Source organism: Puma concolor, chromosome B1, assembly GCF_028749965.1.
Source record: "Puma concolor isolate L17-30 chromosome B1, mPumCon1.1.hap2, whole genome shotgun sequence".
Lineage (NCBI taxonomy): Eukaryota > Metazoa > Chordata > Mammalia > Carnivora > Felidae > Puma > Puma concolor.
In genome coordinates this window covers 120,561,984-120,589,559 of record NC_141670.1, presented here as the reverse complement: position 1 = coordinate 120,589,559, position 27,576 = coordinate 120,561,984, and the positions used below count along the sequence as shown (strand labels likewise).

Genomic DNA, 27,576 nt, shown 5'->3' with positions numbered 1-27,576 from the left:
AAGGTTATCTGGAGTTAATATCAGAGAGAAAATATTAGAATGTGAAAATTACTTTGACCTGAAATGTAATAAGCCTCTCTTAAAAAACAATACCTCTCAGAGGAGAGATGAATGGCACCAACCTTAGGAAAAGAAAAAGACATCATAGAACAAGAACTTATAGTGATTTCTTAGCAGTGCCTTGGAAGTATGACACCTTTGCTGTGGACTGTTTTCCGCCCAGATTCATATGTTGAAGGCTTAACCCCCAATGTGATGCTATGTGGAGATGGGCTTTTGGAGGTAATTACATTTAAATGAGGTCATGAGGAAAGAAAAGACACCAGAGAGCTTACATACTCCCCCTCCCCCAACCCATTCTCATCTCTTTCCCTATCACATGATGACACAGCAAAAAGGAGGCCATAAATGAGGTAGGAAGAGAGCCCTTGGCAGAACCTGATCATGATAGCACCCTCATGTTGGAATTCCATCCTTCAGAACTATGAGAAAATGTCTGTTGTTTAAGTCACTCAGTCTATGGTACTTTGTTATAGCTGCCCAAGCAGAATAAAATAGATCAAGAAGACTAAGATCGGAACTGTTATGTGGCAGGTAGTTTTCCTTTCTCTCTCTCTCTTTTTTTTTTTTTTTAGAGATGGAGAGAGCATGACGGGAGTAGAAAGGGAAAGGGAGAGAGACAGAGAGAGAGAGAGAGAATCTTAAACAGGCTCCATGCTCAGCACTCAGCATGGAGCCTGGTGGGGGCTCGATCCCACAACCCTGGGATCATGACTGGAGCTGAATTCAAGAGTTGAAAGCTCAATTGAGCCACCCAGGCACCCCTGGCAGGTAGTTTTCTATATTGGAATAGGATCTCCTCAGTGATTCAGTCGATGAAAGTTTATTAAATGCCTACTGTGTTTCATGCCCTGTGCAAAGTACTGCGGATCCAAAGATGACCAAGACAAAGCTCCCACCCCTAAGGAGCTCATGTAATAGGAAACAAGCATGTAAACAAACTGAAAAAAGATTATAAATGCTTTGACAGAAGTATGTATGGGGTACTTACATCCTTTTTTCAGGAACTCAGAGGTCAGGGTAATTGTTTCTATCTGTGTTGGGGTGGTGTAAGTTTGGTTGGCCGGAGTCAACACTCTGTATCTAGTTAACTCTGAGTTCAACCAAGTCAATAGCTGTGACTCATGATGTGGTGATAAGCCTGAGACTTCAGTTACAAACCCTGCATAGGCCCATACTGGACAGTTATAGGCACTTAGATAGTGGCTGCCCACCAAGGAGAGGGAGGACAGAACCTGTTTTATGCCCTCCAAAATGGTATAGGCTATTGCTAGTGGCCAAATAGCCTCTTGCACCATTTCTGTACTATGAATTTCCACTTCCAATTCTTCTTTGGAGCCTTGAATATTTATAACAACATTCTCATTTACTTATACTAATTGTATTTTGTATACGTTAACAAGCATTCAAAGCTGTTACTGGAGAAAAACTACTGGAGAACATGGGACCTAGCACTAACTGCAGCACCCTTTTGCCTCACATGCCTTTTGCTGTCTATGTTCTAAGCATCCTCCATATCCTAGCCCAGGCCTTACTTTGTCTGGGAGCTGTGCCTGAACTGTACCACCCCTGGATTGTGTGGGTGCTCCTGTTATGAGCCCCCCAGGACTCCTGTATTTTCTGCATCATAGCACATATCATATTGCTTTGAAATCTCTTATTTAATTGTCTACTAGACTGTCAGATCCTTAAGGACAGGAGCAATAATAGTTTTGATGATGTCCCTAGGTCATCAAAGCCTTCCACTAAGTATTTATTGAAGGAATCTAGTTTCAGAGCCTGCAAAAGTAGAGGAACAGATGAGCATTAAGTTTATGTTGCTACCACCAAGGTGCATCTAACCAATGAAGTTCAGTTTGAAATATTTATCTGAATTTTGGCATAAATTAATCCAATCCAAATAAAGAGCAAAAACTAGAAGGAAACACAGTTCCATAAAGTAACCAAAGTCAGGCTGATATAAAAATTGAAGCTATTATGGCTTCATATTATGTTAGCTTAATAAAAATTAAGTTGGTTTTGAACAGAGGTGAAAGTCATGGAGAAAGGGTCTGGAACAGTAGTCTAAGGACAAGAAAGGAATGGATAGGCTTTATGCAGATCAGCTTGGTAGGATCAGAATATTTGTAATCTATTCATTTAACACAATCTATTCCTTTAATAAGAAAGGGCTGAATCAGGGCACTCCTTAAGGCAAACTCAGATGGGCCACTAAAATGGGAGACTCTATGTTGCCACCTAGGAGACAGGATAATGTCTGTCTAGGTGCATAGCTGCAAGAGGAAGAGCCAATGAAGATAATCTGCATACTTGAAATTTTGGTGGGACCAATCAGTTACAATACTACACAGAATGGTAGCAAGAGAGGTAGAAATGGAGTAGAGGCAGATTGGCACAGAAAGTGGGGGTAAAACTGATGGGGAATTGCATAAAGTGGGGGTAGAAATTAATGGGGGATTGCATTATGGTATTTAAAAATAAAAAAGAGAAGAGGAGCCAAAAATATGTCAAGGCATGAAAGGTCAGGTGACTATGAATCATGAAATTGTGACAGTTACAGTAAGTTAGAACAAGCTGTTGGCTAATAGAATAGGATACTGCACTTGATGTTTTCCATGTTAATCTTAAATTGTGGTAGTACATTTTAGTGTATATGTCCCTAAACAAATTAAGATATATGATGAAGACTTATTTAAAAAAAAAAAAAAAAAAAGGTCGAGAAATCAGGTTGGAGTTGTAGAATATTACCATACAAATGGAAAGGATAATGGCTGAAAATGGTCTTTAAAGAAATAGCCACACTTTTGTTTCTATTACATTTAAGGTTTAAACATGACATATCTCAATATCCATCTAGATAAAGTAGCCTCTGGCAGTTGATAAAATTAGCTTCTGGTAGCAGCTTTCTAATCATTATATTCAGCATTCTCTCTCTTCACCTCTAAACTTGTACAGAAGTCTCTTCCTGAACTTCTTCATTTTTATTTTGATGTTCAGCTTTCTGGAGAAGCCTGGGGCCCAGCAAACCAATGAGCAGACTGCCAATTGGGGCTGTGATGAGGATGGACAAAAATGCCACTGTCAACACATCCATTCCATATTCTTCCAATTGTTTCTCTCCATGTGATCTTGCTGTGTCCAAAGCCACAGATCCTATGGCAGCCTATACAAGTTTAAAGGTAACATTGTAAACATAAGACAAGCACACAGAAAAAAGGTGAATTATTTTCTCATTTGCAAAAACAAATGGCTTATTCTCTTGCTCAACTAAGAAAGTTCTTAGTCTTCCTTCAAAGCATACTGCAGTTAGTTTTGTCTGAAAACTCTCCCTGTCCTTGCTTGGGGAAAGAATAGTGATTCATATGTACCTATTTGCATAAGGTAGGGTTACAAAAAGTATCAGGCAAATATATTTCAAAACAAAAGGCAAATGCAGACTCACAATATTAATTAACTATAACATGATCTTATATACTAACTTCCTCCTGAGTAAAGCTGAATGTTACTGGTCATCTCATTCTTTTAACTTTAGAATTCTGAATTAAGAAAAAAAGCAAGATGAAAAAATGCAGTGATACTGGAAGATGGTGAAGTTTTAAATAACAACAATAATAATAAAAGCCCGTGTTGTATGTAAGCGATGAATCACGGAATCTACCCCCAAAACCAAGAGCACACTGTATACACTGTATGTTAGCCAATTTGACAATAAATTATATAAAAAAATTTAAACAACAAACAAAAGAATATGTTTTGCTTTAGAGCCTAATTATTAAACATCATGAAACTTGAAAATGTTAGGCACCTTCAAAACTTGAAATTAATGTTATTCAGTATTTAGTTAATTTTTGCCTTGGGAGTTGGTAAAATGTCTTATTTAAGATTTGGCTTTTGAAAAGCCTTACACAATTTTTGTTTCCTTTTTTACAGGCAAAATGCAGTATTATCAGTGCACATGGCAAAATAATATATTAAACGATCTGGTTATTCCCTTATTCCAGAACACAACAATGTTAGCCTGGAGGCTAATCAAATAGAAGAGAAAATATCAGTGTGCATAAGACACATGGCAGAGACTACTAATTGCCCGCAAATATCTGAATGCCCCTTTATCCTTCTATAATGAAACTCTTGAGTTTCAGCTGGTCAATTACCATACAAATAGACTTTTTTCAGCCTTTTTTACAACTAGATGAGGCTATGTTTCTAAGTTCTGGCCACTGAGAGGCAAGCAGAAGTGATAAATGCTATTAGTAGACTGCTCTCTAGGTGGACTCACGGATGGAAGGCACACGCTGAGGGTAGTAGCCACCCTGCCAGCTCTGGAATGCCCAGATAATTTATTTGAAGGTTCTTGGTTATTGCAGTTTACCTTGTACCATAACTAATACAACATTTCAAGAATTCCTGAGAAGATTTGCACATACTACGATGTGTAGTTTTCAATTTTCTGTTGTGTGTGTGAGTATGCATGTGTGTTTTGGGGCTTGTACATATGCTGAGTTGTGATTTAAAATATATTTCTTATAGTATACATGAGCAAAAAAGTTTGAAAAACACTAATGTAGAAAAAACATACAAGACAGTTTTGTTTCTTGTGCAGTGGCAAGAGGAGAAAAAATTTTTTATACAATACTTACTTCACAGAACATACATTATTCAACAGGTTCTGGATAATGTTTCCTTATTTTAAAATTGGCTTTGAAAGCAGGAAAGTGTCATTTTCCAAATGTTAATGTTTAGAAACAAATCTTTCATACCAAAGCTACTAGAGTGATTATTTGCTATTTACCCACTAAAGTTACCAGAGGTAGTGAGGAAGCTGAAGACACTCTGAGGGAGAAACTATTTCACTTACTGTACTATTAACCTCACAGTATTCTTATCCATTATGTCTCAGACGTCTTTGAAAGTCTGATGGAAATGAAAACTTCTCTGGAATAATGCCGAAGCTCACAGCCACACAAAATCTGGCATAGTTACAGAGTATACATATCCCCAAAAGCTTCCTAAATTAAGAACATCTGATTTTCATTTCATGAAACAGAAATGTGCATATTTAAACAACTGCAAAATAATCAGAGAAGAGACAGTTAAATCTTGTTTGCTATGTTTAGTTTGAAAATATAGAACATAATCAGAAATATATTACATTTGCAACAAATAATAATCTACACAGTTGTAATTTAATTAGTAATTAAATTCTATCAAATACGTGGTCAGTAATTTCAAGCACCTATTTGTTCATGCCTTGCTCATGAGAGTGCACAGTTTTGGGGTCATGTGATTGATACATTTGACAGGAGGTTCGGCTAGTTTGAAAATTTTAATATCAACCAATAATCTAGGAAGGCAATAAAGCATTTTCCTAATTGTTTTTAATAAATCTGTCTCCTTTATATATAAAAACTGTGGTCAAGCATAACTGATCATTAGTCATACAGACACTGAAGTATTTCCAAATACTAAGATGGGCCATGCTATTTCTGTTTCACTCTCTTCTTGGAAGATATTGAAATGCAAAGTTGTCAAAAGATTGACAACTATCTTTCTGGGTGATTTAGAGAACTCTGACTGATAAAAATTCAAACACTTTCTTCCTGTGACTACTACTTTCTGCTTAGTGTAGGGATATATTGGATTTTTAGTTGATTTAAGTAAATCTGGTGATCTAGATAAATTTAAATGAGCCATCATATTTAGGAAATCAATATACTCAAAATAAAACTTTTAAACAGTAGATTAGTATAAACCCTTTTTGTAAATCAGTCTTCAATTACATTTTTTCATCAAATTTGAATTAGCCCTCTTATTCAAAAGTTCAAGATACCATATATAAATAGGAGTTAAGATGCTAAGCCATCCTATCCATTATTACCTGGACTGTGGCCTTCGGAAGCCATGCAAAAGAAATAAATATCTTTTCCTTTATGTTAAAACCAGCAAAACACACCATCAGAAATGTAGTCAAAACTCGTATCAATACTGCAGTGCCGAGGATGGCAATACAAAGGCCTGTAAGAAATACTTAATTTTTAGATGTAATGAAATACTGAGGGAGAAAATGAAACTCATGGTTATTGATTCAAAATATTATCAACTGTAATTGTCTAAATATATTAAAAAATTAAAAAGACAAAGATGATTAGGCATAATTTATCAAAACATCAACATTAAGGATCAAACCACATGTTTGAAAGAAGTTATTTTTCCTAGATTAAACCAGAAATTAATTAAATATATTTGATATATGGATGAACTAGAGGGTATTATGCTAAACAAAATTAGTCAGTCAGAGAAAGACAAGTATCATATGACTTCATTCATATGAGGAATTTAAGATACAAAACAGATGAACATAAGGGAAGGGAAGCAAAAATAATATAAAAACCAGGAGGGGGACAAAACCTAACAGACTCTTAAATACAGAGAACAAACCGAGGGTTGCTGGAGAGGTTGTGGGTGGAGGGATGGGCTAAATGGGTAAGGGGCATTAAGGAAGACACTTGTTGGGATGAGCATCGGGTGTTATACATAGGGGATGAATCACTGGTACCTACTCCTGAAATCATATAGTGCCCCTATTGCACTATATGCTAACTAACTTGGATGTAAATTAAAAAATAAATAAATTAAAAAAAATTAATAAAAGAAAGAAAAAGGTTGAGCACAAATTCTCCATAGCAAAAAAAAAAAAAAAAAAAAAGAGAGAGAGAGAGAGATTTGATATATATTACAAAGGAGATTTGAATGTTATTTCTTTTAAGCTGTATAGCAAGAACCACACTTTCTTCCATGTGTTTATTCCACAAGAATTCATTAAATGATAACTATGCATGACAGGATTTGGACTACGTATTGTGTATACAAAAATGCATAATGTGCAGACTTTGCTTCTACGAAATTCAAAGTCAGAGGAGAACAGAAGCATAAACAGCTAATTAATACGCTATAAGGTAAGGGCAATATAAACATACTGGTAACAGGTCATAGAGGAGGAAAACATTAATGTCTTCATCAAAATGGTTGAGAACTATTTACAGAGTATAAACCAGAGGTGACATTAAAGATACTTATCAGCCAGTATGGAAGCAATTAGCCAATCAGAACAGAGCTGGCTGGGCACTGACCTATCAGAATAGACACTGGCAGTCTACATCTGTTTCACCATATTGGTGTATACACTGACTGCCCATTAGCCCTGGTTAACGTGCACAGATACTTCATTCAGTCCTTCAGAATCCTTTGCTCAGAGATAAGTTCATCCTGATTTGCAAAACAAGAACTGTGACTAGGGCTGCTACAGGCTACTGAACCTGAGAAAGGTGCTAACCTGAGCTAAGGTGACTGCTAAGAGGGTGATTTTCTAAAAAGTAACATTTGTTGAGTGTTTACTGTGTGCTAGGTTCTGCATTCAGCTTTAAGTGCACTCATTACTTAATCCTTACAACCTGTGGGGAAATGTTTCTTATTTTACAGTTGAAAAAAAAAAATGAAGTTTAGAAAGGATCAATGACTTTCTCAAGTTCAAAGGTTAGTAAAACACCAGACAGACATTGCTGGAGGATCTACTGTGAATCTGCAATATGGCTTCTTTACAAAAAAGTGTTGTGGCTCTTTATAGAAGGACATTGCTCTTATCATCATTTGTTGCAAATCAGGTTGGTAGGGTTCAAAAGTACTTGTTGCCTGAAGTACAAGAAACCAAAGGGATGATTTGGTTCATTTCCAGGAGGAAACATTGAAGGTTTGGGGAAAAGATGATTTAGAAGTTTTGAACATAGTGACTTGGAAGTTTTGTGAGATTTACAAGTGGTGATTTCCAATCAGCAATTAGATACACTGATTTACAGATAAAAATTTTGGAATTATATAGTTTATAATCAAAGCTACTGAATATAGATGAGCCCAGAAAAATGACATAGAGTGAGAAGCACAGAATGCTTTGGAAGAACTTGGATGAAGAGTAGAATTTAAGCCATATACAGTGTAAGTGAGGACTCAAAGGGCATTGAAAAATACGAAGTTTCAGAATTCAATGTAAAATGTATTTTAAAGAGGTCAATAGCATCAAATGCTGCTGAACGATCACGTAAAAAAAAAAAGACTGATAAGTATTCAGTATATTTAGCAATATAACCTTGTGAGAGCAGGGATGGTTGTACGATGGGTGAAAGCTGGGCAGAGATGTTTTGAAGAACAGAGTGAGAGTTGAAATGGAAAAAGGAGATACAGTTACCTTTTGGAAAAGTTTGAAAAGAGGAATAAAGAAGAAGCATGGTAGATGGGGGGGGGAAGTGAAATGAAGAAAGGAAATTTTATGTATTTACATATTTATATATAAATATAAATTGTGGTAAAATGCACGTAACAAATTTGCCATCATAACCATTTTTTTATTAAGATTTTTTTTTTAATGTTTATTTTTGAGAGAGTAAGAGAGTGCGAGAGGGGGAGGGGCAGAGAGAGGGAGACACAGAATCTGAAGCAGGCTCCAGGCTCTGAGCTGTCAGCACAGAGTTGGAAGTGGGGCTCGAACTCAAGACCTGAGCTGAAGTCAGATGCTTAACTGACGGAGCCACCCAAGAGCCCCCGCATCGTAACCATTTTTAAGTGTACAAGGTAAGTAGCATTAAGTTAAACATTCACATTTTTGTGCAACAAATCTTCAGAATTTTTTCATCTTGCAAATTGACCTATTTAACACTTCATTTCTCCCTCCCCCAAGTCCTTGGCACCAGTCTACTTTCTGTTTCTGTAGTCTGACTACTGCGGATGCCTCATACAGGTGGAATCATACAGTATTTGTCCTCTGGGTTCATCCATGTTGTAGTATGTATTGGAATGGAAAGACACTGAGATAGGAGAGATTAGAGTTCATTTAAATTCTGAAGAGGAAAGAACTGTGACATGGATATTTGAAGATATATGAGAAAAGGGGAAGAATCGATGTGTTGAGATCCAGAAGAAAGTAGCAGGGACATGGGATTCCTAGTAAAGATGAAAGAATATGGAATGAGCAGAAAGAAGAAATAGTGTGTACATGTGCACCAATAAATTTTTAAATGTGGTGTTATGAATAAAAAGTTTTAATATGATGGCTTTCGAATATATGAATAAATAAATGAATGAATGCTCGAATGGACATTTCTGTTCCATGGGTGTATATTATAGAACTGAGTAGTTATCTTTGCAATTCTGGCCCTTGATAAGAACAAGTCTAACTGAACATTTTTATCCTTAGAAAAAACTTTTAAGACCTGCATTTTCTAGATAGTAGTTAGCAGTGTTACTTTTCTTTACAAAGAATAATATTAAAGGTATAAAATTTATGCCTTAGATTGACAAAGATTACTTTCTAGCCAAATCCTGGAAGAGACTTAGATCATTATTAACTTTTTATATAATTGTGACAATAAATTTACCTAATAAAGGTATTCCACTGAATATAAAAGTTGATTGTAACAAAAGTACTACTTTGAAATTCTTACCTACAGTTTCTGGTCTGAGAGATGCAATAGATACTTCTGCTCCAATCAGTCCAAACAGAAGGGGCTGAAAGATGTACCAGGCAACTGCAATAATTTTTTCAACATCTGCCTAAAAGAAACACACCCACACACAGATTTTTATTACATGAAGTTACAAGTTCTAAGAATTTTAGTAATTTGAAATTTGAGCCAATTTGACCTGAGATAGGCTTTATTTCTGTGACATCTTTTTTTATTTTAATGTTTATTTATTTTTGAGAGAGAGAGTGCAAGCAGGGGAGGGGTACAGAGAGAGAGGGAGACACAGAATCCCAAGTAGGCTCAAGGCTCCAAGGTGTCAGCACAGATCCCGATGCGGGGCTCAAACCCACAAACTGTGCAATTGTGACCTGAGCCAAAGTCGGATGCTCACCGACTGAGCCACTCAGGTGTCCCTATTTCTGTGATACCTATAAATAAGAGGTTAGCTAAAAAAGAACAAAAAACTGCATAAAGATATTTCTAACACAGTTATTATATGAGGTGCTTTAGAGTTGGTTTGCAAGTGGATGTTAATTATAAAAAGTCTAATAAAATAATCTTAGGGGGGTTTCTACTTCTGAATATATGATATGTGTGTATGTACAAATGTAATACCTAGTATTTTATAGTTAAAATTTTATGTTAATCTTCATTTGACAATATGATTTTGAGATCTTATAATAGTAGCACATATATCTAGATACACATCTCATTATTGTTATACAGTAATCTATAGTATCGTAGTACCATAGTTTATTCAATCATTTCTTTATTGATGGCCCCTTGTTTCCCATTTTATTTTATCTTTATAGAAAACATCATTTAAGGTTGTCTCAAATCATGCACAGAAATATAACTCAGGTCTAGTAAAATGCTGTGCCAGTTGTTAATTTTTTACCCCTTGGTTCCAAATCCACATTTCATTGTTGCTCTGCAGAAAATTAAGCTAAGCCTTTAAATATTTCTCTTTTGCCAGCTGGCATCATATTAAATTTTGTCAGTAGAGAGTGCTGAAGAGATATTGCAAGGAAGATACTCTCCTTCCTGATTTCTGGGGCTCCTCCCAGCAGGATCCTATAGCACACTTGGGTTTCTTCAGCACCCAGGTATCTTCTCCAGTGCTGGGCTTCTATAGTGCATGGCAGCCAGCAGCACCCAGTGGCCAGCAGCAGCTCCTAGCTTACTGCAAGGGAGTTTCATAGCCTATTCCCTTGGGCAAAATACCTCCCCATGCACGCTAGAAGGTGAATTTGGAGTATAGATTTCCAGCAAATTGTCCAAGCAGGGCACCAAGGGCACCATGGCTGCCTTCTCCACCATCCAGGGAATAAAGGCTTTCTAACATGATCTGGATTCTGAGCCCTGGGGGTGGGAGAAGGTGGGATGGAGTGGGGAGGTCTTAGGGGATGCTCAGTCTGAGCGCTAGGGGTTTATAGCTTATTCCTATATTCTTCAGGGGTCCTTTACATCTTACAAGCCAATCTCTTGTTATCTGATCCCCTGGTATGGTTAATAATTAACTTTCCCTATTCCAGTTATCATGTGATTTCCCTTGCCTGATAAGATCCTAACTGATAAAAGCACTAACTTTATAACACATACTGCCAAAATCCTAAAAGAAGATGAGCACAACTGACTATACCAAGGCTAGAATGTTTTGTGGCAACAGAAACCACACACAAACAAAGAACAGAAAGATGACAAACCAGGAGAAAATATTTGTACTGTGCATAACAGAATAAGGAGCAAAATCTAAGCAATAAGAAAAAGAAAGTAAAAGAAAAAAATGGGCAATGTATATATACAAGTAATTCATAGCTGAAGAAACACAAATGGCCAAAAACATAAGATGTTAAAATTCAGTAATCAGTGAGACACAAATTAAAATGATATGTCACATTTGAGGAGGCATTACATTACAAAAACTACTAAAAAGTTTTAATAATGTCAAGTATCTGTGATTATAAGGAAACTCTCACTAATTGGTAGGAGAACAAATTGATAGTGCTTTTCTTTAGAGGGCAATTTAGCAGTACCCATCATAGTATCTAAAAATTTGTATTGAACAGATTTTTCCAGTCAACTAATAAGAATCTATTTTTAGACAACACTTTTACACTTATAACTACACACCTTTGAGGATCTGGTTTTCTATATCTATATTCAGCAGTTTAACAAAGGAAGATTACATTGTGTCTCTGTTTTCTTTATTTTTAAACAAATTCTGGTATGTTTATTAGGGTGAAGATTCTGTTTCCTCTTGGCTTACAAAAGAGCTCATGTGTGAGGGGGCTGGTTGATTTACTTATACAGTTCTATTCCTACATCATGCAAAGAGTTATGTTTTCATATCATAAGGAATCAGATAACAACTTAGGGTCAAATACTGCCACCTGCTAAATGCAAGCCACTTGTCCCTCAGTGCCTTATTTTCTTCTCATTTGTAAAATGGGAAGTTTATATAACATCCAAGATCTTTTATTATTTAATGACAATTAAATTGTCCTACCAAAACTGGAGTCCAGTTGCCCACCTTTCTACGTATCTTTAAATTTTACTTTTTAATTTAGTTTTTAGAGTATATCATAGGTATAGCTCAGACTTTAGTTGCTATCCACATTAGTGCAGAACAAAAATCAACTCTATTAATCTTAGGTTACTTAGCCTTTTGTTACCATGACTAATTATTTAAGGGAAGGCCTCAAAAATATTTAATGTACTCAGAACTCCAATGAAAGCAGATGGCCTAAAAAGCTTTCTCCATCCAATTATTTTCATTTCTAAACTGTAGACAAAGGCCACCGTTTGTTTTTTTGATTGTAATGCTTTAGACTAGTTGAACATCAGACATAGGTTTATATATTGTAAGACTTAAAAATGGGAGAAGAGTCAAAACGTACCCTCTTAATGCTTTCTCATAACTTCAAAATGAATGTGCTTATAAAGAAAACGGAGTCATCAAATAGGCTAAGTGTAAAAGAGAGCAGAGGAATGAAAACTACGTTGTCCACACTAAATGTTTAAGGCTACTTTATACATCTGTTTGTAGCAGTAGCAAGAATCTTCAAAAACATAAATCACTTTCAAGGATGGACAAAGGAAGAAAATGAGCAGAAATGGAAGTTTTACCATGACTTAAATACCTACGTAAGCTGATACCTCCCTTCTCAGAAAGAGTATTTAAAGATTCAGAAGATTCAAAATATGTCAGAAAAACCATCCCACAGCTACAAAGGTCTTCAGAAGAAGCACTGGATTTGAAAATAGATGAAAAAAAATGACAGAGGCTGTAAAAAGGTGAGCGTATTTGAATACAATAAATGGCAAGATTAATGATATATGGAAAAACCAAGTAAAGAAGTATGAAATAATGTCAGAAAACTATAGCATAAACAAAGTTTTATAACATATTTTAGCTTTTCAAATTATAACTCAAAACCAGCCTTGATATAGCACTGTTGAGTTTACAATTGTTTCGTATCTGTTTTCCTACATAGTAGTCACTATTCTTTTGATATTATTATTATTTTCTTCCTATTACAGTTTGAGAAAACAGAGTAATAGAGAAGGCATGTAAGTTTGGGGGGATTATACAGCTACAGAGCAGTACAATTGGGATTGGAATCCCAATTACTTTATCTTAAATTTTAAGCTCTTTTTATTATATTGTATTGCTCTACAAAGTAGTTACAAAATAATAAGGATTATATTATTATTTACTGAGTGTATTCTATGGCTAAGGATTTAGCTTTGTATAGAGTATAATGGTTAAAAAAAAGTGTGTGTGTGTGTGTGTGTGTGTGTGTGTGTGTGTGTGTGTAAGGTAAAGAGATCCATATATGAGAGTTACCAGAGGTACATATGAAAAAAGTGTTCTTAGTTCTTCCACTGGGTTGTAGGATTACATGGACCTATGTTCAGCTGGGTTGAAGGCAATTCAGGCAAAATTATGACAAACGCAGACTAACAGATGCTGTGTTTTGGTTTATAATGATCTTTTCTCTATAATTCCCAGTTTTTGAGAAGAGTGGTATAACTGGAACTGGTCAAAGTTTCCCTTGCCTTGCTGTGTCTTTCTGTGCCCATAGCTAATGCCCACTTGCAACAGGCACTAATCTCCCCTTTGATTTCCCTGTTGCTAAAACTACTCTTATATGTTCCATTCCAAATGATATGGCCCCTTTCATTGTTTATTTTTTATCCTATCACTTAGGGATTTAGAGACTTAATTTTGAAGTGCAAAGTGTAGAAATATAATGTTTCTAAGGTACTTGGTATGTGTTATTCAAATAGATGTCAAAAATATAAAAATGTGCCCTGAACAACAATGCTACAGTTGTATCACAGAGTAGTAACTCTGGTGTCAGGTAAACCTGAGCTTAAATCACAGTGCCACTTTCTAATTTTGTGATTTTGGACACGTTATTTATGTCTTTCTGATTTATAGTCTCTATAAAATAGAAATGGTAATACTTTTTAAAGTTTATTTTGTGTGTGTGAAAATAAATGAGAACATCCACTTAGTGCCCAGCATACAGTCATACAGACTGGCCAAAAAAATTTACTAAAAAACAGGCAGAAGACATGAATAGACATTTCTCCAAAGAAGACATACAGATGGCCAACAGACACATGAAAGAATGTTCAGCATCACTCATCATCAGGGAAAAGCAAATCAAAACCACAATGAGATATCACTTCACACGTATCAGAATGGCTAAAATCAATAATACAAGAAGTAACAGGGGTCGACGAAGATGTGGAGAAAGAGAAATCCTCTTACACTGTTGGTGGGAATGCAAGTTGGTATAGCCATTGTGGAAAACAGTTTGGAAGTTCCTTGAAAAGTTAGAAGTAGAACTACCTTATGATCCAGCAACTGGACTAGTAAATATTTACCCAAAGAATACAAAAACACTAATTTGATGTTTATAGCAGCATTATATAAAATAGCCAAATTATGGAAACAGCTCCAGTGTCTGTTGATAGATGGCTGAATAAAGAAAATGTAGTATATATACAATGGAATATTACTCAGCCATAAAAAGAATGAAATCTTGCCATTTATAATGACATGGATGGAGCTAGAGTATTATGCTAAGCAAAATCAGTCAGAGAAAGACAAATATCATATGATTTCACTCATATATGAAACTGAAGAAACAAAACAAAAGGAAAAAGGGGGAAAAAAAGAGAGACAGAGACAAACCGAGAAGCAGACTCTTAACTATAGAGAACAAACTGATGGTTACCAGAGGGAGGTGGGTGGTGAGATGGGTAAAAGAAGTGATGGGATTAAGGAGTGCACTTGTGATGAGCACAGGGTGTTATATGGAAGTGTTGAATCACTGTATCATACCCTTGTAACTAATATTATACTGTATGTTAACTAACTTGAATTTAAATGAAAACTTAAAAACATGAAATAATCTAATTATCAAATTAAGATTATAAAAAGAAATATTAAAAAAGAACAAACTATTAGTTCCCTTTCCTCTTTTTACCTGTTACAGTATGAAATAATGAGTTGGCTGTCATTTTCGAAGATTTTTAAGGGGGTGACAACATAAAAACAGTTATCCATAAAGTTCAGTTTGAAAAAGCTTATTATGAGCATTTTTGAGAGTTTTCTTGTTGAATAAGTGAAAGGAAATAAACTAAAATATTTAAATAGTTTACAGAGCTGTTGGCTTTAGATGGAGGAACTGCAAATGATTTCTTTCCTTTTCTTTCAGATTTTCCACCTCCAAAGTTAAAAAGTGAGCATATAGTACCTTCATAAAAGTTAAAATAAAGTTAATTTTATTTTAAAAATTACTGTCTTTGGTAATTTACGTTTTTAATGCTGAAAAAAAGATTACTATTAAGAAGTGAATGGACAATTTGTAAAATGCCAATGCAGGCAAACTTCCCAAGTGTTGGACAAAGAAAAGTGTTGTGCTACATTCACAACGTGAATGTAGCAGCATCTTCCACTAAAGTGAAACTGTGACCTCGGTCCTGGGGCAGAGAATTGATCAGAGCGCTTCAAAGAGTAGGGCACATTTGTCAGCAGCCCTGGGGAGGACCCAAGACAGAGAGCAGTGAATCCACAGAGAGAAGCAAAGGAGGCAGTATAGCCTTCAAGTCCAGAGCTGAGATTAGATAGAAGACTGACCAGTGATAGGTGATAACTCTGCTTCAGCCCACAAGCAAAGTGAAGCCATGGAAAAACAAATGTTTTGATAAGAGCAAATGCTTATGGGAGACAAGGGATGATAAGAGTACCTGATTTATGCTAGGAAGTTTGTTTATTCTGTAGCTCTGCTCTGGTCAAATGTTAGGTTACTTGAAATCAGAAAGTAGAATTGAGTAATATAGGTGTTGCTAGGAAAGAAAAAAGTAGACCTGAAATAAGACTTGTAGCCAAGAGTCTTGCAAGGCAGCAAACCAAGGGGTGCATCTAGTGCATGGAGCAGAGTTTCAAAGGGACTCTCTACTTTCTTCGAAGCCCAATCCATCTCCATGTACTTTCTGGTGGCTTCAATACCGTTCTCTACACAATGCTCCAGGCTGTCCCTACCATTTGTCTCCTCTGAAGCAAGACAATTCAGTTATACTTGTCTTAACTTTGTAATCATAGATTACATAGTGAGAGCCTCCTATCTGAGTGTTCTTTACTCACAGGGAAATTCTGTCTCTATTCTACCTCTGCAGAGATTCACTCAATTGAATTTGATTATATACCTAACCTCCAGCTTTTTAACCCTCACATATTTTTCCATGTGGCATTATTTTAAGCTTAATTATTTTGAACAGTTGTTTCCAGGTTGTCCAAAATGATATAGCTGCATTTAGGTGGGTCACCTACATCTAATTTCTCCATTAAACAGAATAGCATATGCTGCTGTCAAGTTCAAATCTATAAGGATGTAACTTGAAATTAAAATTAGTAAATAACAACCAGCTAATTTCCATAGTACATATCAAAAAAATCAATAATCTTAATGATCATGAAAATCAATAAGAAAAACCAAAACAACCTTTTAAAAAAATAGGCACAGGCTTTTGAGCAAACCGGTTAGTAAGCACAGGAAAAGATGATTAGCTTCGCTCATAAAGAAATGTAATTCAGATCAATAATGAGATACATTTTTAACCTATCAGATTAGCAAAATATCTGAAGATTGAAAATACTCAGATCAGAAAGACAGATCTTCACATACTGTTGGTGAAAATATAAACTGGCGCAGTCTTTTAAAAGGGAAAATTGATATTATCAAAATATCAACGTATATACGCCTTCATAGAGCAATCCTGTTTCTGGAAATTTATCCTACAGATAAACTCAAACATATGTTGTATTTTGTTGATTTTTTTTCACATTTTAAAATTTCTGAAATTAGGATGTCATGTCATAGTTTAATAGGCAGTATTCTTTTTTCTTTCTTGGTAGCATGTAAAATGGTGCTTCTTAGATTTGATAGCATCTTAGAGTTAATGAAATATGGCATAGGTAGGTTATTTTACCGAAATACTTTTTGTCTTAGTAGAAAACCAGAAACAATTTAAAATCTGTTATCAGGAGACTGGTTAAATATAGGACAGCTATACCATGCAATACTCTGTAGCCGTAGCCCTTACAAAGAATAGGGAGGCAGCATGGAAATATGACCATAATATATTTTTAAGTCATCAAATTACAGATTGGTATATAAGGGGGAAAAGGATGTCTGTGTGTACGCTTGGGCATACATTTACATATGCATAGAAAATAGCTTTTGTGATTAAATAATTTTATTAATTTGATATTAGGAAACATCTGTAAAGAAAAAAATTTACTCTGATCAGAAAGAACTTAAATGAGAAGAACTTGAAATTCACCTTTTCGCCGGCCCATCTCAAACCTGCAAGGAAGGACATGACCAGTGTACACAATCCTCCTGACCCAGGGAAACCAAAATACACGCTGCTGAACACAGCTAGTATGGACAGCCCCAAAACAATGAATGCTCTCTTCCACACAAGTTTGTCCTTGAGGAGAAAAAGAAAGGTTGATTAGCTCAATTATTTCCTATAACTGATTTTTAATGATTGCTTTTTCTATATTCAGGACTTAGTGGAAAATGAAAATGTCTGTCTAGGCAAATAAATGCATGCCATGACATTTACTTTCTTTTCCTTAATAAAAGTAGAGTCAACACATGGACAAATGCAGCTTCCTCTTCCAAGAACACTAGTTGTATTCTCCTGCAGTTATCCAAGCAGAATTTCACAGGGCTGAATGCAATAGTAGAAAAAAGTGCATGGGCTTTGGAGCCAGACAGACCAGAGTTAAAATTCTAGCTCTTTTACACTACTGGCATATGTAGTGGTCACATAACTTAGCTTCCTCAGGCTTTTTTTCTTCTCCTCCCTGAAAGCAGTTTTGTCACAGTGTTTTTGTGAAAGTTAAAGATGTGATATCTCTAGTATTTTTAGGCTGGTTACTCCTTAATGCCATGCTCTCCTCATTTTTTTTTCTAAACATGATTCTTCTTCCTGTTTATTTATTCATTTGTTTTGTTTTTAGATTCCACATGTGAGTGAAATCATATGCTCTTTGTCTTTTTCAGTTTGACTTATTTACTAGCATAATACCCTCTGGATCCATCCATGTTATTGCAAATGGCAAGATCACATTCTTTTTTATGGCTGTTCAATGTTCTATTGTATATATATCACACCTTCCTTAGCATTTATCTATTGATGGACACTTAGGTTGCTTCCATATCTTGGCTATTGTAAATAATACTGCAATAAATACAGGGGTTCATAATCTTCTCAAATTAGTGTTTTCTTTGAGTAGATACCCAGTAGTAGAATTACTGAGTCATATGGTAATTCTATATTTTATTTTTTGAGGAACCGCCACACTGATTTCCACAGTGGCTGTACCAGTTTACCTTCCCACCAACCGTGCAGTGTTCCATTTTCTCTGTATCCAATACTTGTTATTTCTTATCTTTTTGATGTTAGCCATTCTGACAGGTGTAAAGTAATAACTCATTGTGGTTTTGATTTGCATTTTCCTAATGGTTAGTGATGTTGAACATCTTTTCATGTGTCTGTTGGCCATATATTATGTCTTCTTTGGAAAAATGTCCATTCTGGTACTCTGCCCATTTTTAATCGGAATATATATATATGTATATACATACATATATACATGTATATACATATATATATATATACATACATATATACATGTATATACATATATATACATACATATATACATGTATATACATATATATATATATATACATATATATATATTCCGATTAAAAATGGGCAGAGTACCAGAATATATATATATATAGGTGTTGAGTTGTATAAGTTCTTTATATATTTTGGATACTAAGCCTTCTTGGATACATCATTTGCAAATATTTTCTCCCATTTAGTAGGTTTTAGTCTTTTAGGTTTGTTAATGGTTTCCTTTGTTGTGCAAAAGCTTTTTATTTTGATGTAGTTCCAATAGCTTATTTTTGCTTTTGTTTCCCTTGCCTTAGAAGACATATCTAGAAAAATGTTTCCCATGGCCTAAACTTCTTGATCACTTTAGAAGGCAAGTAGGTCTTTAGAAGTGCTTGACTTGGAAGCATCCAGGCTCAGGATTACTAGAGTTCACTCCCAGCTCTGCTGCTTTCTAGCTATATGAACTCGTTCAAGTTACTTCTTAAATCTCAATCTCCTCATCAGTAGAAAGGTACTGATGAATACTATTAATAGTATTCTCTTCATGGGTCTTATGTGGTTTACACTAGATTACATGAGTTTATATGATTGTACTAGATCAGTGCTTCCCAAAAGAACATCCAGTGATGATGGAAATTTCTACATCTGCACCACTGAAATGTTCTCTATCTGCTATAGCCACATGTAGCTGGTGGCTACCATATTGAATGTAGTGGCACTTTATTGTACTTACTATATCATTTTATATACAGTAAGCAACAAAATGTAAGCCATCACTCTTTATTTTGTTGTGTAATTAGAAAATCCTATAATTTTCTTTTATGCATTCATAAAATTTTTTACAATTTTAGTTGGAGGGTTTTGGAGCATAGTAAAAATCCAACTCATCATACTTTCTTATAATGGAAATATTAATTTTTTTAAAGTTCTACTTTAGTTAAGTTTATATTTCCATTCAAAATTCTCTGAAATTTCAAAATAATGCCAGTTCTTATAGGAAAACAAAGACTCTTATATGTTTGTCTATCCCAAGAGACTTAGGAGGGTAAAGGAAAACAAAACAAAAAAACTCTCTGTGAATATTATGAAATTATTGTGATGAGTAAAGAACTTTGATCATCTTGGTGACAAATACTAGACTATATTACAATGAGATGTTAAGGTATAGGTAGTATTATAATCTAAGATATGCTGATACTAAAAAGAGGGCCGCAAAGCCATTTTACATCTTGACTTAGCTAATATTAATAATAATAATAAAATAAAAAATAAAAACAAAAAGAAAGGATTGCTTGCATATTCTGGAAATGATGTTATTTATTTTTCAGTGAAATGTAAGTTTATAGAATATACATTAGAGTAAAAATTTTAGGATTGCATTAAAACCTTATACAGTTGACCCTTAACACAGATTTGAGCTGCATGGTCCACTTACATGCAAATTTTTTTTTTTTTTGATAAATACAGTACACTACTATAAATGTATTTCCTTTACGATTTTCTTAATAATATCTTCTTTTCTCTAGCTTACTTTATTATAAGAATACAGTATATAGTACATACAACATATAAAATATGTGTTAATCAACTGTTTATGTTATCAGAAAGGATTCTAGTCAACAGCAGGCTATTAGTAATTAAGTTTTTGGGAGTCAAAAGTTATACATGGATTTCTGACTGTGCACAGGGTCAGTGCCCCTAATCCCTGCATTGTTCAGGGGTCAACTGCACATCTAGCCTTGTTCATACATCTCATGGATAGCATTGATTTGGGAATAAGCAGTTTTACAATGGGGGGCCATTTTCTAAATCGTGTTCTTCACGTTCAGGAGACTGTTCCAGAATGTTTTTCCAATGACATTTTAGAGCATGACTTTCCCATAGATTATTTCTTTTACCTGGTCACTGCTTGGAAAGTACTGAATAAAAAATCCAAGAAGAGATCCAGTTGCCATACCAATTACCACCTCTAAAATTCCTCTGAGAACATTAAAAATTGTGGAGCCTTAAAAACACATAAAAAGAAAAACTTCAGGCAGAACTCTAAATCTGTAAATACTTAGACTTTAATTATCAACATAAAAAGCATCTAATTACATAGAAGGAAAGTTATACAGGTATTTCCTGCTCTCCACTTTCTTAAATATATGTGATGTAAAATGTCTAATAAGATGGGCCTATATTATAAGAAACCTATGCATATTATTGCAGATAAATTTCAAAATTGGTATAAACTATGATTTGTGCCCTTCTTTTATGCTTACATCAATAAAAGTTTACTTAAATGGCCTAAGAAAATATGAAAGATAAAATTCATGAACAGAGCTAATTTGTTCTACTATACTATAGGCACAGGCTGGGTGAGAAGACATATCTAGTTTTCAAATTGCCAATTAAGGGCCTGATTTTTTACTAATAATTGATTACGGTAGCTCTGATATGTAAAGAATACAGTAACTTAAAAATTTGGCAGTTAAATCAAGAATCTTTTATTTTTTTAAGTTTTTAAAATGTATTTATTTATTTTTTTGTTTTTAGTAATCTCTATACCCAATGTGGGGCTCAAACTCATGACCCTCAAGGTCAGGAGTCACATGCCCTTCCAACTGAGCCAGCCAAGTACCCCAAGAATCTTCTTACTACAAGGAGTGTAGGGGACTTACTGTTTCTCAAAAGCTATTTCTAAAAGTAAATCTGAAAACAAATTACTAAAAAAATTTTTTTTTTTAATGTTTATTCATTTTTTAGAGACACAGTGCAAGCAGGGGTGGGGCAGAGAGAGAGGGAGTCACAGAATCCAAAGCAGGCTCCAGGCTCTGAGCTGTCAGCACAGAGCCCTAGCAGGGCTCGAATTCACGAACCCCGAGATCATGACCTGAGCTGAAGTCAGACATTTAACTGACTGAACCACCCAGGCACCCCCAAAAACAAATTATTTTTGAAACTGCTCTTAGAAGAGCCTTTATTTGTTGGATTGCTTCTTTGAAGTATCATAATATATATATATATATATATATATATATATATATATATGTAGACTTCTGTTTTCTTTCATAGCAAACAGAATTTAGAATACTTTAAAAAAATCTGTTAGCACATTGTACACAAAATCATAGTAAATTGCTCAACACATGAAGTCCTTCCTTCCACACTATTCAAAGAAAATATGTACTGGGGTGCCTGGGTAGCTCAGTTGGTTAAGCGTCCAACTCTCGATTTAGGCGCAGGTCATGATCTCACAGTTCATGAGTTTGTGCCCTGCATAGGGCTCTCTGCTCTCAGCACAGAGCCCACTTTGGATCCCCTGTCCCCCTCTCTTTTTGCCCCTCCCCCACTCATGTTCTCCCTCTCTCTCTCTCTCTCTCTCTCTCTCTCTCTCTCTCGGTCTGTCTCTGTCTCAAAAATAAACACAACATTTTAAAAAATGCAACTAGTATGTAGTTTCTTATTATTGTAGTTTAGGGTAACAATATGCCACACCAAGGTATGCCACTTTGGCATAAAGATGATTTTGAGCAGAAGGCAATTGAGAAGAAACAGAATCAAGAAAAGGTATCTATCCCTGAGTTCGAGCCCCGCGTCGGGCTCTGGGCTGATGGCTCGGAGCCTGGAGCCTGTTTCCGATTCTGTGTCTCCCTCTCTCTCTGCCCCTCCCCCGTTCATGCTCTGTCTCTCTCTGTCCCAAAAATAAATAAACGTTGAAAAAAAAAAATTTAAAAAAAAAAAAAAAAAAAAAAAAAAAAAAAAAAAAAAAGAAAAGGTATCTATCTCCTCCTATTTGCCTAAAAGGAGAGCATAAACTTTTAAGGGCATAAATTTTTCCTCTACCAGAAGGACAGAAGTTAACCACTGGGACAACTTCAGACTCTCATCATCCCAAAGACAGATTCTACTAAGAGCATCCCTAGATACCATTGGTTACCCTATTTGCCTTTCCACAATTTGCTGCCTCTAAAAGTTCAAAGTTCTTTTCTTTTGTCTTGCATTTCACCAAAATTACTGTTTTTTGCTAAGATGTGATATATACATCACATACAGGTTTGAGTTGCATGGTTCACTTACATGCAAATTATATATATATTTATATACCAAATTCTAACCACCTCTTTGAGTTAGGCATCAGTGAGTAAGTACTCCCCTAGGTAAGCAGGGTGCACATGCTAACAACATGCACAACAGGGTGCACATGCTTTTCTCTTGTTAATTTGTCTTTTGTCATTCTGATTTACAGGGCACAGCCAATGGACTTAAGGTGGGTAGATGGGCAACAGTTTTTCCTTCCTTACAGTTTTAATCATCTCTCTTATTAAAAGAAAAAAAAAAAAAGAATTACCTCTGTAGTAATTTTATTTAGCCAGAGCAGCTCTATGTTAGATAATGGTGTGACTGTCAGAAACATCTAGCTGTGACAGTAGCAAATGTCTCAAGCTATTACAATAAATAATTTACTATAAATGTATAAAAAGTAGCTAATTAGTTTCAGTCTCTAGTATGTAAGGAAAAAAAAAAAGACTTCTTGGACCCACCTCTAAAAATTCTGATTCAGTAAGCCTGGCAGGGCTTGGGATCCATATTTTAAAGAGCTCCTGGTAGTTCCCATCCAAAACGTCTAAGGACCACATTTAGTGGAGCAGGGCAGAGGGAACACAGCATTGTTGACTAGGAAAGTTCTTTAAACTATCCATAGCCCATACTCCCCAGATTATGAAACCCCAGTACACCCTCCCTCTTGCCCCCTCATCCCTCTTCTTCTCCTCCCGTGTGATTCTAATGCAAACTCTTGCATAAAGCCTGGTTTCTATTCCCAAAGGTTCTGATTTAATTGGTCTAAGGTAGTGCTCACTTACAAGTATTTTTAAAAATTCTCCAGGTAATTCTAGTATGCAGCTGAGGCTGAGAACCATGGTTTCAAAGGTGTATACCAGGAAGGCAGTGAGAACATAAGTTTGGATAGGTACAGTAAAATTAAAGTAAAGACAAGGGTGTAGATTTGACCTAACAGGTAATAGAGAATCCTCACTGGTTCTTTTACCAAAAAGTAATACTATGAGAGTCATGTTTTGACAAGGTTAATTTACCAGTGATGCACAGCAGTGTATGGAGGGTGACCGGATATAAGGAACTTGGGGCAGTGGGAAGAGTTGAGGTTCTAGGTAATCAGCCTAAATCCTAAAATGTTATCCCTAGATAACTATGGGAGTAGAGATATTGAGAACATATGACTTCCCAAGAAAATGTGTTCCACAATAATTGGAAGCTAAACTCACTCTACAATTACATTTTGTCAATCGCATGGGATCGCAAATCTTATTTCTGAATCTTGGACATGGTTTAAAAATAAACTTGTGCTGTGCCAAAGGATAGTAAAAGTCTTAAATAATAGTGGGAGACAAAAAATGTTTTACACTCTTCTTTTATTACTGCTTAGCACAAAATACATCCATGTCAGACACTCAGTAAGGAAGTAAGATACCTGTGAAAAATCATTGCCATTATTACCCATAAAATGTTACAGAGAGCAGAAACTGTTCCTATTTTAGAAGAATGCTGTTCCTTTCACTTGGACTGTTCTGTGTCATTGTTGTCTTTGAAAAGCCTACTCATCTCTGTGTGAAGTCTCCAAGATTGAGCTTTCTCAGAAGCCTCCATGCAAAAGCTATTCTAATCCTTTCTTAAACTTTGCTACTCTGGATCCCTGTCAATGCATTTACCAGACCATTGGAACAGTCCATGTCCAGAGGGTGAAGGGAGTAAAATAAGCTACTGGTCCCTCCTCAGGTATAGAACTAACCTGTGGAGTTGGTTTCTCCATTTAATCTGCCGTATTCAGTTATCAAGCAAATATGCCCAGTTTGTAACATCATAATCTATGTCTCTGTAGCGCAAGGGAACAGCACATCGTGAACTGACCAGTTTACCTGTGGAAAAGGCCATGCCCAAGCATGTGTTGAAGCCAGTGATAGCCAGAATATCATCGAAGCTGCCAGCAGCCATAAGTAAGGTTGGGACGCCTTTTTCAACTCCATAGCCTCCTTCCTGCAAAAGGAGCATTGAAGGCACTACGACAGCTGGAGATACAGCACCTAAAACAAAACTAAGTAGGCAGCGCTTTAAACATTTGTGATAGCAGCTTACTCATTATTATTATTATTGTTGAAATTATAATAACATCTACTCTTTTAGAGGTTACACTTTAGACAACTACTGTCTTTCAAATAGCAGTGAAGCACCAAACTGGAAACACACACACACACACACACACACACACACACACACACACACACACACATACACACACACAAGTTCTACAGAACACTTTTTGAAAGTGTGGCTACAGACAGCCTATATTGGAACCACTTAGGTTGCCCTGAAATATATAGTTATGGGTGGCACAGAAGACCTAATGGGATTAGGTTGCAGGAATTTGCCTTAAAAAATAAATAAATAAATAAATAAATAAATAAATAAATAAATAATAAATAAATAAATAAATAAAGCAAGCAAGCAAGCCAGCCAGGGCAACTGCATGGCTCAGTTGGTTGAGTATCTGACTTTGGCTGAGGTCATGATCTCATGGTTCGTGGGTTCGAGCCCCATATCAGGTTTGCTGCTATCAGCACAGAGCCCACTTTGGATCCTCTGTCCCCTCCCCCGTTTGCTCTCTCTCAAAAATAAACAAAACATTAAAAAAAATGAAGACGAAACATTTATGGTATGAGGTTTGAAAAACACAGCTGCAGGTTTTTTAAATTGGAACTGACTGATATTAGGCCTTCTGTTGGGACTTGGTAGGTAGAATAAGACCACAGATTAGAAGAAGCCCATAATGGCAGTGACAGTGATACTAACACTAGCAGCAGCAGTAACAGCAGAAAACATTTTACAGTGTTTACTATGTGCCAAACACCATTTTAAGTGCTCTACATAAATTAACTAATTTAATCCTCACAACAACTCTAAAAGGTAGCTACAATAATTGTCTTCATTCTGCAAATGAGGAGACTTCATTCTTGCAAACGAGATGCAGAGAGATTAAATAACTTGCCAAAGTTCACATATTGGAGTCACAGAGCTGGGATTTAAATCCAGGCACTATAGCTCTACCGTCTTAACCAGAAGTAAGGATTTCTTGCTTCTTGCCTACTAATTAGTACTAAATTCTTACTAAGTACTTTCATAATTATTTACTTCTTTTTTTGATATTTATTTATTTTTGAGAGACAGAGAGAGAGCATGAGTGAGTGAGGAAGGGGCAGAGAGAGAGGGAGACACAGAATCTGAAGCAGGCTCCAGGCTCTGAGCTGTCAGCAGAGAGCCCAACATGGGGCTCGAACCCACGAACTGTGAGATCTTGACCTGAGCCGAAGTCAGACACTTAACCGATGAGCCGCCCAGGCTCCCCTTTATTTATTTACTTCTTATGGCTGTTAACCATTAGAAGAACTGGCAGTGGAAGGAAGAGACAGCAGAACCACCCAATCATAACTGTCTGGTGACAAAAGAAGGAGAAAAGAGTGTTAGGTGTTCATTACTGTTGATATGTTTATTACCCTTTGTATGGACTTTGAGGTGAGATATGGCATCTCTCTCACCAGCATGGAATAAGGTGTAGGTAAAACACCATTAATTCTTCAACTGTTTAAATCATAATGCCTGTAAAAGTTAGATGTATTCTATAAATAGTATATTTTGAAGTTATAATATTTAGATTACGCTGGAATATCCATGTTGTATTTTCTGATGTCCTTAAGAAAATGCTATTATGCATTCTCTGGTATGGAATCAGAGAAAGCCCCAAACATCCCTGCACTGTTTTCATACGAAAAAGAAAAACCATTACCCCAGGATAAATCCCCATTGCCATGGTAAGCCCATTAGAAAGTGGGCCAGAAGTGCAGATGTGCATGCCTCCACAAGACAAGGACCCATGGACAGTCTTATACAAACACCCTTCAACTTCTTCAGGGCCTGAAATATGCAAACAGAAATACAAAAATAATCATTTAAAGACAGAAAGAGATTATGACATCAGACACTTTTCTTCAGTATTCAGACCATGTTTGGATTATCATGAATTTGCTAGGTAATGAGTTTTATTTAACAAACATTTCAGTGTTTGAAGTGTTTTGGAGATAGCTTATTTAGTCCTCATAGCAACACTATGATATAGGTGAAATTACTATCCCCATTATATTTAGATGTCCTCATCTAAAAAGATACAAGTTAAAGTCATTTGTCCAAGATCATGAAATTGGTAAATTGTGCAGCTAGGTTTGAACTCAAGCAGGATGTTCTGTAGTCTGTGCTCATTAATCCCCAAAGTAGCTGATTTAACCCTCTCGGTGTTAGCTTTATTTATAACTTGTGGCCCCAGAATGAGGCCAGGGTGAAAACCTTCACCCCCAAGAACACTCATTCTCTCATTCAAAAATATACGTTAGTAAAAGCATTAAAAAAGGCATACTTGAGACTCGTCCTATGTATCAAGCAGTTTCTTGAGCTGTATAGTTAGCCTAAGCACTTGCATAAGGCTTTGCATGCCATAAATGTGCTATCCTCTCTCTAGCCTGTTATTTATAAGGATGACCTATATCTCTGTCAGAGAAAAGGGGAGCCTTTATTGTTAGTGCTGTCCCCAGACAGTAATTCCACCTTCCTCCAAGAACGAATATAGGGTCATCTTCTGGGAATAGTCAGTCCTCCATGAAATAAACTCCATTCTTTTCTTTAAAAAATTTTTTTTAACATTTATTCATTTTTGAGACACAGAGAGAGAGCGCAAGCG

The 27,576-nt window shown here is 35.7% G+C and overlaps 1 protein-coding gene across 2 annotated transcripts in view; it reads right to left on the bottom strand.

Annotated features, from left to right (window-relative positions):
* Window positions 1–2,783: 2,783 nt before the first annotated feature.
* Window positions 2,784–27,576, bottom strand: part of SLC9B2 (solute carrier family 9 member B2) — a 51,904-nt gene continuing 27,111 nt past the window's right edge. The window contains exons 6-12 of one of the 2 annotated variants that reach the window (XM_025921934.2): window positions 26,632–26,759; window positions 24,710–24,885; window positions 20,690–20,796; window positions 17,436–17,585; window positions 9,552–9,660; window positions 5,939–6,075; window positions 2,784–3,223 (exon numbers count right to left, since the gene is read on the bottom strand). In XM_025921934.2, coding sequence (XP_025777719.1) covers window positions 3,002–3,223; window positions 5,939–6,075; window positions 9,552–9,660; window positions 17,436–17,585; window positions 20,690–20,796; window positions 24,710–24,885; window positions 26,632–26,759 — 1,029 coding nt within the window. In that variant the 3' untranslated portion in view covers window positions 2,784–3,001. The remainder of the gene's footprint in view (window positions 3,224–5,938; window positions 6,076–9,551; window positions 9,661–17,435; window positions 17,586–20,689; window positions 20,797–24,709; window positions 24,886–26,631; window positions 26,760–27,576) is intronic. The other variant, XM_086704484.1, reaches the window with a different exon arrangement.